Source organism: Passer montanus, unplaced genomic scaffold (genome assembly GCF_014805655.1).
Source record: "Passer montanus isolate IOZ18808 unplaced genomic scaffold, ASM1480565v1 scaffold2, whole genome shotgun sequence".
In the NCBI taxonomy this organism is placed as follows: domain Eukaryota; kingdom Metazoa; phylum Chordata; class Aves; order Passeriformes; family Passeridae; genus Passer; species Passer montanus.
Genome location: NW_024366591.1, coordinates 20,790,576 through 20,805,849, shown reverse-complemented (window position 1 = coordinate 20,805,849; position 15,274 = coordinate 20,790,576). Strand labels below are relative to the sequence as shown.

Genomic DNA, 15,274 nt, shown 5'->3' with positions numbered 1-15,274 from the left:
GTATAGGGATAAAATGAGAATAGCAACATTCTGAATTTCAGTAACAAGTTCAATAACTGAATTATTCACTTGAGAAAAGTGAAGAATTTTTTTCAAATACAAAAAAGCTACAAATATTTATCAAACTTTCCTTGGAGTTTGAACCTTTCATTTTTAAACAAAATCTGGAAAATGATGCCTTTGTTTTTTTTGGCAGCAGAAGCAGCTTTTGATATTGATTGTGAAATATAATCTGGGCATTCAGCTAAAATGAAGGCACTTTTTGACACTCCTATAGAGAAAGTGGAATGCTGAAAAGTGAGGCAAATGTGGTAAATGTGCTGCTCTAATACTCCGAGATTTTTCTTTCCCAAAGAGTCTGGTACCTCAAGAATGAGCTCAGTTATCCCTTCTTCACAAGACTGGGGCTTAAAGATAAGTGAAAGGTTAAACGTAACTAACTTGTATGAACTACATATAAGTAAAAGAAGAACATTTGTTAGTTTGCACACACTCTTTTGACATATTTGGTACCATAGCTTGGTTACTATGCCAGAGAAAGCAGTAAATGACAGAGCTGATGAGACAACACAAAATGCTGACACAGTAGTCTATAAATCTGATACAATCTTATAGTCAAAAATAAATATTAGGACTTGTTAAGAACATACTCTTCTTCAAGAGTAACTTCCATTTTTTTCACTTGTTCTTGGATTGATTTTGCCTGATGCTGAAGGGACTGCTTGTTCTTTGAACCAAGCTGTATCTCAGAGGAATTCTTCACCAAATTCTCAGCCTGTACTGCCATTGCTTCAGTTTGTTTAGAAAGTTCCTGTAAGGATGCAATACATATTAATACCACCATAGAGTTTCATATATTCACACAAAAGGTATTTTTCCTCAATGTTTATGGTTGGCAAAAAGTACCCATGTCCTACAGATATATTCTGAATGTGCAAATGCACAAAAACAATCTCTGAAGGAAGTTAATTTTAGGTTACATTTAAGAAAAGTCCATTTGAGCAAACTAGACAGAATTAAATTTATGAAGGGATGCAGTAGGTGCAAAAATTTTTAACTCAAAAAATGAGAGTTTCTTCTATAGCTCTTCAAGTAATTTATTTTTGCATTTCAGAAGATAATATACATCTTTACTTAATTTTTCAGTCCCACAATTCACCAAGTGGATTTTGCAGTACCTCATATTTTGTATTTTCACTTTGTTTAGCAATTATTTTCTGTCACAAACATTAAACCCACACACCAGAAAAACTGATGCTGAGCATAATCAAGATAGGTATAGTTTATTATTGGCTTCATCAAAGGTTAACAGCAGTGTGTAAACTGTGGCACTTAGGAAAAACAAGCACTATCATTACTTCTGTAGTAGTAAATAAAATGGGCCGGGATAATTCTGTCTTACTAAGGACAAATGGCATGTTATGGCTCTTGTCCATGGGTAGACGTTTCTCCTTTTCTTCTCAGGGCTAAGAGTGCTATTTGCCACATTCCACACAACTTTGCCAAAGTGCACCCTAATAATGTTGACATGCGAGTGCTCGACGCTGGATTACCAGCATAGATGATTATTGAGCATAAAATGGGATAAAATAATACTAACTTTCATACATATGCTTCAGATGCAGACTTTGAGATATCCTTCATGCTTTTTTTTTCACAAAATGACTTTTTACCTCGGGAAAGTTTATGTGATTTCTCATCTGTACATGCAATTTCCATCAGCATTAATGGGAAACCATGCGAAGATTGAAGGCAATGCACTCAGCCTATGTTGACAGGCAAGGAAGAAAGTCACCTGAGTTCCTGCATTTCACACAGTCAGTACCTTTGTCTGATCCAGTTCTGAGGAGAGGCTCTCTAAACTGCTAAAGTTTAAGATACGTTCAAGTACAGAGCTTGCTTGATTGAGATATTTTACTACTGTTTCTTTGTCTCTTTCAAACTGCTCCCATTTATTTATTGTGACCTAAAAAACAGACAAACAAAACCAAAAAAGGAACACAAGGAGATCAAAGGGGAGAAAATGAGATTTTCCCTGTACATTACTGAAAAAGGAAAAAATAGAAAGTCTTGACATAAAATAATTTTCCCTGAGAAGCCATATACTCAACAGTGAGTAGATGAAACTCTTCTAAACCAAATAAAACTTTTTCCTTGAATGTTTGCTGACTCATCTTAAGCTGTGCTAAAAAAGCACTGTCCTCTAAGCTGCCAGCAATATTTAAATCTTATATTTGATTGTTCTGTAAGAAATCTAAAGGAATACATGCAGACGCTTAGTATGACAAGCAGTAAAAAATATCAAAATGATTTTCAAGTTCTTTAATGAAATAAATTACAGTAAAATGTTAGAAGAAAATCCCTACCATAGGAAAATCACACATAAGGACCTATTTTCTCTTTTCTAATAATGTAGAATTTTAATTAACTTACAGCATTTAATTACTAGTCACAAGAACTATGATAGCTTAAACAATTATTTTCTTGATTCTGAAGCACAGATTAAGACTTTACATATGGGAATTTTTAGAGAAAAAAATTGTTTCAATAATTAGTGTTTATATTAAGAAGTGACTTGAGGTTTATTGATTGTATCTCTCATCTTGAGTTTTCTCATGGGAAATAATTTTAGTGACTTTAAACTTTTGCACAGAATAGTGGTCACTTGAATTAACATTCTGCTGAGAAACATGTAAAGAGCAAATCAGATATGGATGCAAGAAGCTACAAATTGTAATCCTAGTTTAGTCCATGATCAATTACACAAGCTGAAGCAATCCATTTGAATTACCCATAACTTTCTCCTTCTTTAAATTTAGGATCACAGCATGTATTTCACACAGTAGTTGTTAGGATTTCACATAGTAGTTGTTAGTAGTTGTTAGGATTGTAGTTGTTATAGTATTTGCACATCAAGTGTTATAAACCTAATATCCAGCCTAAGGACACTCAACTAAAGAGCAATTTAGTAATCAGAAAAGAGACACTGAACAATAAATTCACAGATAAATTATTTAAAACTGTTAACTATTATGAATTAATAGCTCAGACTTTTAAACACTTCTAGCCAGAATGCTATTTCTTTGTTATTTAAGACGTATACAGCTTCAAGAAGTTTTCATAGAGGTACTAATCCCGAAAAACTCAAGGACCAAGAGTCAAAGATGAAAAAATGAGCTCAGTTTTTTGATATTAAAAAAAATTGGGTTTTACTAAGTTTAAAAAAAGAAAATGAGGAAGAAGTAAGCATGAGGTCTTATTTGCAAGAGTAAAAGACCCACCTGCAGTTGCTCTTCCCGTTTCTCCATAGTCTGCTGCATGTTCTCCAATGTTCCCTCTAACTTTTGTAAATCCTCTCGCACTGTGCTGGGCAGTCCACCTTCAATCTGCAGCCGCTTGGCTTGGGAAATCTGCTTTTGCACATCTTGCCTTTTTGCACGGAGTCTCCTTGTCCTTTGCTAAAAGGATTTATCCAACAGGAATGATCAGAACTTTTAGCCCCTTTGCGAATCTGGAACAATGCAGACCCTTCCTGTTTTTGCAGGGGTATGCAATGAGAGTAACAGACAAAGGGACAGACTGGGGCAAGTATTCTTGAGAGTCTCACACTCATCAAGTATATGCCCTAGCTTCCAAATGTCAAATGCTGCCTTTTGTGGCATATGCATGGAAAAAAAGAGTGAAAACGTGACCATTTATCCAAAATGTATTTGAGAAAGCAGAAGCTGCAGCAGTTGGGAAACCACAGCAGGAGTCACAGGTGCATGTATTCCTCATGACTGAATCCATGTCTGCTCTGCACTCCTGAGGCACAGGTTGGAGCTCCAGACTGAACAAAGCAATATATCAGCTTTATTAGAGAGCAGCAGGGGTTGTCTAACTCTGTCCTGGAGATCTTTTTGATTTGCAGCACTATCAGAAACTCCTGAGAATACATCCTCTCTCCTTTATAACATCTGACCCAGCCAGCCTTGCTAGGTAAACTCACAACGCACAGCCCATTTCTACTCTGGGTACCTTCAGGTCTGTGCAAAAATCTGTTTCTGCCTTGGAAGACTCCATACCACAAGAAAAAGAGCTCAAGGAGTTTGTACTACCTCTCCTAAAACGGATAAGGCATGTAGAGCACTTGAAGAAAGAACACAAACTCTAACATACAATAGTGCTTATAAACACCAAAGAGTTTAGATAAGACACAGGTAAGACTTAGTAGTAATTGGTCAGACACTTTTCTATCTGACTCCACAGAAATAGATGTTAATATAAAAAACTTAAATAATGCCCAAGCATTGGCAGTAAATGATTCCTATTCTCATTAGCTTTGACCAGCTCCAAAAGCTATTTTCCCATATTTGGCATTAAAAGCCATGATTCTTGGTGTATGCAAGCCATACCATTGATTATAATTGTAGCCTGTAGACATTTTGATTCATTATCAGTGCATTAAAAACCTCCTGTTCTACTCCTACAGAATGGAGGCCCATCTGAGAGAAAAAATAGCTATCCAGAGAAGGAAATGAGGCTAAGGCAACACCTCCCCTCCACATCAAACTGCTAAAATTAAGAAATTTCCGAAGTCAGAATTGTGCCCAATTTACCACGATTGAATCTGAAACTCAATCTATAAAAAGGTAAATAGGGAGAGGCTACATATCTGCAGAGTACACTCAACCAAAATTTAAAGTGAATGAAGTTTGTTTTTCAATGTTTTGTGTCCCAAAACCCCATGTGAAAAAAACCTTGACAATTAATATTTAAAAGATACCGAAAACATTTTTCACTAAAAGAAATCAATTCTAGGCCATATAGGCCTGTTTCCTTTATAACTCTTTCAAGTTTGACTACAAAGTCTTATATTAATAGATGTAACAAAATTTTGTAATTACATAAATTAGCCTTTTAAAAAAATTGGATATGGACATGAGTAGTTGCCCTACCTGATGATGAAGCAGTAGTTGCTGAGCTTGTAATAAACTTTCTGTATCCAGGATCTTTTCAGCCTCTGCTTGAACTTCTTTGGAGTTGTTGATCAACTCTTCAATTGCGCTTTTAACTTCTTCTTTGCACTGGACACAGTCTCCAACAGCACCTAAGGTATTTTCAATCTAACATCACAGATAACTTTAAGTATTTCAAGTTGAAAGACACATCTATATTTTAAGGGTACATTTATATTTTCAATACCTTTTTAAAAATACAGGTTTTTTTATATTTAAACCATTTTTATCTCCAGCATTTTTGACACCTTTAACTTTACACTGAAAAAATGTCTTTAGACTTAAAATGTGACTGGGGAGACCTCTGCCTTGTTCAAACATACTTCCTGTTACACTGCCACAGGACAAATAGCTACCTGTGTGACAGCTGTGACAGCTACTTACTGGTGATCACTTAGAAAACACACACTCTCCTCCCATATCCTTGAAGGCTGACCCAGTTTCCAAAACACCTGCACTACTTAACACACACAAAAAAATTTTGCTGCCATTTGCTCTGTCTTGAGCAGTATTTTGGCGAATCACAAATTCATTGAAGTGCTGAATTAACCAGGTTTTATGGACCACAATGTGCATGTGCTGCAGCATCCAGTCTCAGCTTGCAACATTTTATAAAGAAAAAGGTTTATCCATTAAACACACCAGAAGGGTCTTTATTTGTGTGCTTCAGCTAAATAGATGTAGCTGACTCTCAGGCTCTGTTCCTCATGTAGTTCCTGTGTTTTAGGGTTTTAATCATAAACAATTCCAGATCCTTTTCCTTTTCTCTTTCCTATTCCTTTCCTTTCCTTTTTAATTTGGAGAGTCATTTGAACTCAAGCCATTTAATTTCCTGTTATATAAATATTTAGGCTTTAGTCTCCAAAACTATTGCTGAACTCTGGGAATGCCCAGTATCAGTCCTTGCCTAAACAGTCCCATCCATCTGATTAACAAGCTTTATAAATAGTATTCTGACATCTAAGAATCAGTAGCTGTTTAACTATAATACAGAGTGCCATTTAGATTATGCTTTTAGAGTCAAAGCAAGTATTTTCTTATATTACCCTCATTAAGTTATTCTCATTAATTTACATTTAGTTCTGACTTTTAGAGGAAACAAAAAGAAAATGTGATTTAACTCCAAAAATCACCCCCCAAAAAACTAAAAATAAAAAAGGCAGTAATTTAAGCTTTTTGCAGTCAGGTGGAAATTACATTTCTAGCCCAAACTTTCCAAAGAGCTTTCACACCACAGAAGTTTAAAGAACTTTCAATAAATACATAGGAATTCTACACATTTGAAACCCCTATAAGCCCTCCACAAGAACTGACATCAACAGTGAAATCCTGGTCTGAAATCTTTCTCTTTCCTGAACTCTTTTTTGGCTTTTAAGTGGGTCTATTCCACCTTTTATGTGCAAGACACTCTGTTTCACCTGATTTTTCTTTTAACTGTATAAACAGTGAAGCAGAAATTTCCCTGAGAGCCCACAGAACTCAAGGGTTCAGTGTTTCTGAGAGGTTTTGCTTGTTATGAGTTAGAAATTTCCCATGATTTCTGCAATTACATTATCTCCTTTTCATTCAGACTTCAGAGAACTGCAGCCTTTTTCTGCAAGTTCAGGGCATGATACACTTCCTTAATGGCTAGAAACAACCCCAAAATAGTGCTGTTTTTCAGCATAAAAGATAAACAAATCATGATTAAAGTGAAACTTTATATCCACTAGCTGATGTACATCATGGCTTTGACAATGTTCACTACGAACTGATTTTAAAAAACCTCAAAAAATGGACATTTTGATTGCAGAACCATTTACTGAGATACTTTCCAATTTTGCAAAGGGAAAGGATCCAATAGAATAATGGATTTTTTTGGTTTTATTGTTTGGGGTTTTTTTTGCCTGGTAGTCTCAGTGCTTTGCTACCCATGGAGTACAAATTAATTTTTCCTTGCTGAAGGCTTGCAGTTTAATTAAAAAAGCACAGCAGGGAACTTGTGCTTGTGAAGCCATGGTTGATGTCATGCCATGTGACACTAAGTGGAGAGCTCTTGTGTCTGTCACACTGTACCTCAGCCAGCAAATCTAGAAGTCTCTTGAAGTCACTGGAAAGTTTACACAGCTCATCCTCTGTCTCTTTGGCCTCCAAATCAGGACAAAGTGAAGTCAAAACAGCAAGTCTAGATTTCAGCCAGCTGTGATTTTCTCCGTGCTTGTGAATATGCTTCCTAATTTCCTGCAGAAAAAATCAAAACATATTTTCTTCTAATAAACAAAATACATCAATAACTGACATTCATGGCATCAGTTCAAAGATTAGTAGCATAAACATACTACTTTTCATTAGCTGGAAACACTAGAAATGTAGTATTTTTCTATTTGAATAGCCTGTATCAGATTCTGTTTCAGTCAATAGCTAGAATTTTGCACTTCTTTCACAGACTTTTCTCCACTAGTAATTAGATTATTCTTCAGCTAGTAGTGGAATACTTTTCCCTCACAAATATTTTTACCTACAGATAGATAGACAGAGGGAAGGTACCACATGTATATTTTCCATATATTAACCATATTTCTTAGTTGCAATTAAAATCTGAATTGCTGCCTTTTCCAAAGTCAGCAATATAAAGTGCAATATAAAGTTAAGTGTATTTTTTTTCCTATTTATTTATTTTTCCACCTGTAGTTTTTTCAGGTTTTTTCAGCCTGTAGTTGATTTCTATCTTTGTGGCAGTGCTGATGAGATGTTTGCAGCAGTGAAACTACATGAGTAAATCAGACTTTTTGAAGCAGAAGCACCCATTAAGCTAAGGATTTATCAGTTTTATCAAGGTCATACTAATAATACTTTTCCATATAGCTAGACTCATAATAACCTGCTCATGAATTTCACATGAACACCTAAAGTATGTAAGTGCTTCTAGTATGTGAAATTTAAAAATCACAAAAACCAGAAAGAAGTCAAGTCCCAAGTGACACAATAAATTAGTGCTTAAAACTAATTTAACTAATCAACTCAATCTTCAGCTGTTCTATCACTTTGTTATCAGTCACCAGTACAAAACTGAATGGTAGAATATTTTTTCCTTCCCTGTTATACTATGGTAGAAGAGAATTTTTTATAATAGAAAATTTCCTTACATGTAAGTAATTAAATGTAAGATCATTTGAAAACCTGCAATCTAGAAATTTTTGCTTTTCTTTGAGCAGCACTTTTAACTCTGCATGCACTAAGATGAGGGGCAAATATTTTTTCTATCTTCCCCTATAATTTTAACATTCTAAATACAGAAGGAAAGGGACCTGTCACCCTCTAAATTATTAAAAGTAAGAACTTCTACTACATTTTCTGTAACAGGCACCTTTCTCCTGGTAATATTTTTAAGCATACCAGGAATCAACAGAGCTACTGTGGTCTCTGTAGTAATACAGTTTCACTACTTTGGAAAATAATTTTATCCAGAGTCCCAGTATAAATGGCCACAGCTTTGTTAGAATACAAGCTAAGGGCTCACCCCCACAGATGCTTTACACTGCTTGTATTTGGCAGTATCATTAACATTTTCCTTTATCTTCTTTAGCTCTCTTTCTGTTGATGAAATCCAATTTGCCAATTCAGAAAATCTGAAATAAGACATCATAGGATATTAAAAAAAAAAAAGAAAAAAGAAGAAAGTTAGAAAAAAAATACCACCACTAAACAACAACCTCTTAAGTGTAACCAAAAAAGTATAAAATCCACTTGAAGCCCCACTATACTTTGTGGAATTTACACAAAATATAGTTTTCTCCTTGAAGCTAAGATCACAGTATCATTTTGTCCATGGTACTGATCTATGATGACACACAGAGGAGTGGCCATCCATAAGGCTCTGCAAGACCCAGGTAGGAACTGAAGTGACACCTGCTCTTGTAGCCCTTCCAGGTGTCCGAGTGCTCCGTTAGCTTCATGTATGTGCTGTCTATCTGGGATTTCAGATCCTTCAGGATTCGCTGGCTGCTTTCCAATGTGCCCCTCACTGGATCAGAAACTGGCAGTTTCTGGCACAGCTCCTCCATTCGTTGTAGCCTTTTCTCACACAGGTGGTAAGATCCCTTATCACCAAAGAACAACTGATGGGAGACAAAGCAGAAAATTCAATAGAAATACAAACTGGAAGAAATCATCCAGCATATTTTTCATAAACTACTAATTTATTTTTTTTTTGTTGAAGACCTCAAGAATTGATCTGTCATAAGCTGGACACAAAGAGTTTGTTGGCTGAAAAGGTAGTCAGAACTTCTGTTTATTACTGACATTGAAATGTTTTTCAGTAAACACCCCCTTGGAGGCATGGAACTCATACCATGTGTTCCTTGATCATTCTTTCATTGCCTTCTCTGGACAACACCTTATTCTGTCGAGCTAGTTCAGCTTTGCACTCCTCCACTGTCACCAGGAACTTGCTTTTCTGTACTTCAATTTTCAAGTGGATCAAATGATATGGGGCTTCTGTTTGAAGATCCTATATACCCACAGGGGCAACAAAGAAGCACAGAGATAAAACATTACTCCCACTACTTCAGTGTAAATCTGCTATAAATAAATAGTCTAAAACCTGATAATATAGAAAATAAAACATATATTCATGAACAGACAAAGGTTTGTCCATATTCACTTTGTTACCAACGTCTTAGATTTATCAAAAGATCATAAGTTGTGACCAAATTCTATGGGTATAAGGCATGTTACAGACATCTACATTCTTGGTAAGACGTAGCAAATATTTCCTGTATCAAATAGTATTCACAACTGCTTCCAGAGGTTTCTGCCTGCCTGCTAATGACACCCCCCATCTATCATTCCAATTTTGATCAGAAATATGTTGTAACAGGAAAAATTCCACAGCTGGTGAGAAAAGTTCAGTTGTTAAGAGTCTTTGGCAGAAGACACAATTTAGGCTGATGGCCTGATGTCTTACAAATTTGTTTGTTTGGTCAGGAAAATAACTGCAATTATCCAACATCAGCATAAAGGAAAAAATGCTAGCATCTGTACTGAAGACAAGTATCATTATGGCTGTATGTAGCAGGGGAGAAATAGGGTTTCATAATTAATTTCTCACATTTCTTGAATTTACTTAACAGGGCTTTTTCAAGTGGCTATTTGTAGGTATGGAAGTATCTAATATTGTAAGATACTTTCCCCCAACTTTTTTCCAATTGTATGAGAAGCCAAATAATACAAATTATTTTATTTTCATTCATTTTATTTTTTTTTCCAATATATAGGGGATTCAGAAACTTTCCAAAACTTAGATTGACAATATTCAGAGATGTCGTTCACTAACCTTCCACTGCCTATGGAGTTTCCTTACAGCTTCCTGCAGGCTGTGTTGTTCTTGCTCTGGGAGGATATCAGTAAGTTCATCGCAAGCTTTCAGAAAGGCGTTTAGGACTCTCTGATCCAACTGGTTAAAAAATTCCTGAAGTGGAAGCAGAAAGGGAGAAGGTGAGAAGATGAAGCTGGATATTGATATGCCAATGTGAAGTTACCTAATACACTCTCTAAGTTTCAATGTTATTTCTTTTCCATTGAAGAACTGATGTTTGAATAAAGGAAATTACTATTTCTAGCCACTTAAAGTCCAGCAAATTAATTTATTCTCAGCCAGTACACTGAGACAGTATTTTAAACAGAAGACATTGCAAAGCTACATGCATACTTTATGGTTATAATACAGAAACAGATATTAATCTAAAAAAGAGCAGTGAGATTGGATTGGATGTGTGAGATTGTCTAAACAGAGTGTTCTAACTCTCAATGGTTCTACTGAAAACCTTGCCCTAGTTTTTTTCACCTTCTTGCTGCTTACATCCAATCTTACATCAGTAAGTGAGCTGAAAATTTTCCTTTTTGTTTTTCAATATTAACATTAGTTTGATCTGATCTGTATAACTTCTACATGTGCAAGAAATCCACACCAAATTTAGAATTAAGTTGGCTTTCATGTCATGCACTCAAAGATTTCCACGTGGAATGTGAGAGAATTTACTCACGCTGTGTTTCCTGAGAAGCTCTTCAGGATTTCCTTTTTCTTTTAAGCAACAATTGGCAATCTGTATTACTTTCTCCAGTTCTGCTCTAGACTCCTCAAACTTCTTCATCAAACGACTATTTGCTTCTATGTTTTTTCTCCAGTCACCAGCTTTCCTGACCATATTCTGAGTCACAAGCAAAGAAAATGAGCTGGCACTTTCACATTGAGTTTTATTTGCTCTCTTTTACCATGACCTTACAAAACATGCATTTAATTTGTTCCACTCTTTTAACATACTATTTTCACCATGCTTCTCCCTCTCATGATCCCATTTTCCCAATTTTTAATACTGAGGTTTGTGCTAATGTCATCATTCAAATAAAAAATAGTAGATTAGATGTCTCTGATATTTTCAGAATGCCTCTGCCATTTGATTAGTGAGTTTTTTTCTTAAAGCCTGCTTTCAAATGTTGAGCACCTGGTACAATCAGAAGCTTGCCATTTCAATTTTCCTAGTACCGAACTACCTCCCTCCTTATGTTAGCACGACTCAATGCCATTTGATTAGTGAGTTTTTTCTTAAAACCTCAAATGTTGAGCACCTGGTACAATCAGAAGCTTGCCATTTCAATTTTCCTAGTACCAAACTACCTCCCTCCTTATGTTAGCACGACTCAAAGTGAGGGTGGTTTGACCCATGGATCCAACCAGTTCCATGCTACAGTTCTTCTGACCTGGAAGAGGTTGGTATGATTATCACACCAGTATGTCAGATAAGTAACTGGGCACAAAGAAGCTTAGAAAACAGCAAATTTTGTGGTTTAGTTGCTGAAAACCTCATTTTGCAACCCTAGTCACAGCTCTTCCATTGGTATGCTTTTTAGTCCATCCCTGTGCACTGCAATATCCAGTGGCTCCAATTCATAAGCAAGTAAGAAAACTTACCAGGAGAAATGAACAGTCTCAGCACTTTAACTGCTGCAAGGTACTTTGTCACTGCTTACTGTACACCACTTCACCATCCTCACTGATTACAAACCTCAGCATAAGGAATTTTGGTGAGTTTACCCAGCCAGCTAATCAAACCTGTAATTCTAAACTTAAATATCTTGCTAAATATTTTTTAAGTTTTCTGATGAAAATACCTGTATAGCAATAGGGATGTATTCTTTACATGAAAAACTGCCAGTTTCCAATATTTTAACTTCAGGTCTGACCATCTTGCTAAATATTTTTGAAGTTTTCTGATGAAAATACCTGCATAGCAACAGTATTGTATAGGGATGTATTCTTTACATGAAAAACTGCCAGTTTCCAATATTTTAACTTCAGGTCTGACACACTTTGTATGATTATACCCTATTTTTTAGGTTTATTTTCTAACACAAAAAGAGATAAACCACAGTCCAACTCTACAGACACAGAGTTATTAATGTTGAACATGGTAAGTTTACCAAGTTACAAGTGCATCTGCTTTTGCTACAATAAGCTAAACTTAAGCAATTATTTCTACATTATAAATCAATCACAACTTATCTTTAGGTACACTCCACAAATTCACCTCTTAGAGAGAGCTATTTATTGATAGGTGATTTTCTGCAGTTTAAAATTCAGCCTGGATAGCTTTATACTGAATAAAAATCACCTAAAAATAAATGTGATAGAACCCATTATACAGAAATCTGACTCAAAGATAGTCAGAGAATCACTGAAAATCCTCAGTTAGTGTGAACATGCAAAGATCACTGAGCTCATCTCTGGCTCTGCACAAGACAACCCCAAAAAATCCCACCACGTGTCATGGCTAATTTCACATTACAGTGGGGCTAGATTGGTGCTGAACAGCCCCAAAAATAGCAGTAATAACTGATAACAGGTAAGGGGGAATATAGTTCGAAGGCCACATCTTTGCATCATCAAATGAACCAGTTCTGCAGCTTTCTATTTTCACAGCCCACTGCTTTTTCTGAGGAAATATAAAGCCCAGCATGTGCACAAGTTCCCATCTTCCATGCTTTGTGTGAAAGGGGATGTGGCAGCCCACTGTTTTTTTCTGAGGAAATATAAAGCCCAGCAATAGTAGCATGTGCACAAGTTCCCATCTTCCATGCTTTGTATGAAAGGGGATGTGTGGGAATATAGAAGCAAATGATTAAGCAAGATAATAAAGTCAGGAGAAACAGCAAACAGTGTAGCCCTAACAGTAGGATTTCAGGTTCTCCCATCCAAAGAACCCTGAGTCACGTTAAAGTTCTCTTAAATCCCTGCCTCCTCTGTGGCATGCTCACCTCTGAATAAGAGCATGGAGAACATGACTGTCATGTCATGTTCCCTGACCCCTTATTACCTGATAAAGACAAATCTTTATTTATTATATTATAACTTGACATCAGAGAGGAGAGCTACCCAGGACAGTAGCTACAGAGTAATGAAATGTAGGTACAGTAGGATGGATCAGCTGCAGACAAACAAATTTTCAGAAACATGCATGAAGTTCATGCATTCAGAAGTATGGCATTTTTACCTGAAAAGTAATCTGAATCTGTGTAACTTTCTTCTGAAATATTGACTGATGGAAATGCTTTAACACTTCAGTCGAAGCCACACACTGAAGGATACTCTGACTATTTCTCCCAAAGTATGGCATTTTTACCTGAAAAGTAATCTGAATCTGTGTAACTTTCTTCTGAAATATTGACTGATGGAAATGCTTTAACACTTCAGTCGAAGCCACACACTGAAGGATACTCTGACTATTTCTCTCAATTAGGGACACATCTTTCTTGCAGTTTTCTTGATAAGCTACCAAATCCTGAAAGAAAAAAAACATATATCCAGCCTGGCCAAGAACAAAGAGGAAAAAGTTTTGGCAAAATAACAGGAAGATGCTTTTTGACAGTAAGGGCAAAAAGGATGAGGTCCAAAGGAACATGGCAAACAGACTACAGAAAATATTACACGGAATAACACAGATGACAGAACTTTCTCCTTGAATGTGAAGTAATATACTCAGGTAGATCTCTAGCAATTCACAAAACAATATACAGACATGTACCAAAGCCCTTTGGGTAGCTGTAGAGAATGTAGGTCAATACATGGTTCTGTGATTTAATTTTACAGTATTCTATATTCATTGTGTAACTGCAAGTAACCAACAGTGACATAGGAATGACAGCTCCCAGCAACAGGTTGAGATCTCAACATTCCTTGCCTTTCAACAAATTAATCCTTCATGTCAGCTTTTGGAATTCAGATTTCATTATAAATCACATTAGGTAATGAGAAATATATTTTTTTTTAAAAAGAGAAAAAAGAAAACACACATTAACTAGTACAGGCTGAAAAAAAGTTTTAAAAATCCTTTTCTTCATTTAACTTTCCAAGGGAGTTCTGACTAGTCCTGAATTCCTCCAGAGAGAAATGTTTATTAGCCATGAAGAAAAGTTAATGTTATACTGCAATTCATTTGAAATAAAGCACTTTTCCAAGCCTCTAAGAAAATTCCATAATAGCCCAAGAAAACTTAGTGAAGTTTCTGATCAAGATTTTTCATCTGCTTAAAAAAATCCAATGTATTTCTTGTACTGCAGTGCAATTTCCACTAGATTGAAAAAAAAGAAAGTCTTATGTTTACTTCTTGGATTTAAACCAAGGACACGAGATAAAAACACAAGTTTAATTTTTTATTTTTTTTTTAGTTTATTTATATATGCCTAGCTGGCTTTAGGATAAGGCTACATCTGTTGCCTGAATATGAAGAAATATCTGCTCAGCTTACAGATTTGCAATCCAAATCCCTAGAAAGGTAATTGTAAATACTCAGAGGCAGGAGACCTTTGTAAGACGTTTTTGAAACTTACCTGGGCTTTTTGTTTAAGAACAGTTGTTGGATGTGCTTCAGGATCCAGGATAGAAATTATTTCATTTACTTTTTCAAGAGATTCATAAAAATGTGTGATTTGTTTCTCCAGTTCTTCCAGTGGAGACAGCAGACGTTGACATTCATACAGCAGGGCACTGGAATACTCCTTAACCTTTTGGTCAATAAAAACAGTTATTGAAACAGTTGTAAAATTCAATAAATAGCAGCTTTTTCTGCATATAGGTTTATATAGTTGTTACCTACTCTTTTTTAAAGATAGTTCTGATCTTGTATTACTTGTTAATGAAGAGAGTATTAAATTTAAGGATGGTAGTCTTAGCACTTCAGAGAAGCCATACCTTCTCCACCCTGAATCAATCTACTGCTACAACTATGTATGTGTTCAAATGC

General features: G+C 35.7%; 1 protein-coding gene across 21 annotated transcripts in view; it reads right to left on the bottom strand.

The window, feature by feature from the left end:
* Nucleotides 1-15,274, bottom strand: part of SYNE1 (spectrin repeat containing nuclear envelope protein 1) — a 293,146-nt gene that overhangs the window by 183,209 nt on the left and 94,663 nt on the right. For 20 of the 21 annotated variants that reach the window (XM_039707342.1, XM_039707354.1, XM_039707356.1 and 17 more), the window contains 12 exons: nt 14,862-15,035; nt 13,655-13,813; nt 11,021-11,185; nt 10,312-10,446; nt 9,328-9,486; nt 8,886-9,094; nt 8,497-8,605; nt 7,053-7,217; nt 4,938-5,105; nt 3,282-3,458; nt 1,826-1,966; nt 651-811 (listed from right to left, as the gene is read on the bottom strand). In XM_039707342.1, coding sequence (XP_039563276.1) covers nt 651-811; nt 1,826-1,966; nt 3,282-3,458; nt 4,938-5,105; nt 7,053-7,217; nt 8,497-8,605; nt 8,886-9,094; nt 9,328-9,486; nt 10,312-10,446; nt 11,021-11,185; nt 13,655-13,813; nt 14,862-15,035 — 1,922 coding nt within the window. Of the gene's footprint in view, nt 1-650; nt 812-1,825; nt 1,967-3,281; nt 3,459-4,937; nt 5,106-7,052; nt 7,218-8,496; nt 8,606-8,885; nt 9,095-9,327; nt 9,487-10,311; nt 10,447-11,020; nt 11,186-13,525; nt 13,633-13,654; nt 13,814-14,861; nt 15,036-15,274 lie in introns of those variants that run through there. The other variant, XM_039707361.1, reaches the window with a different exon arrangement.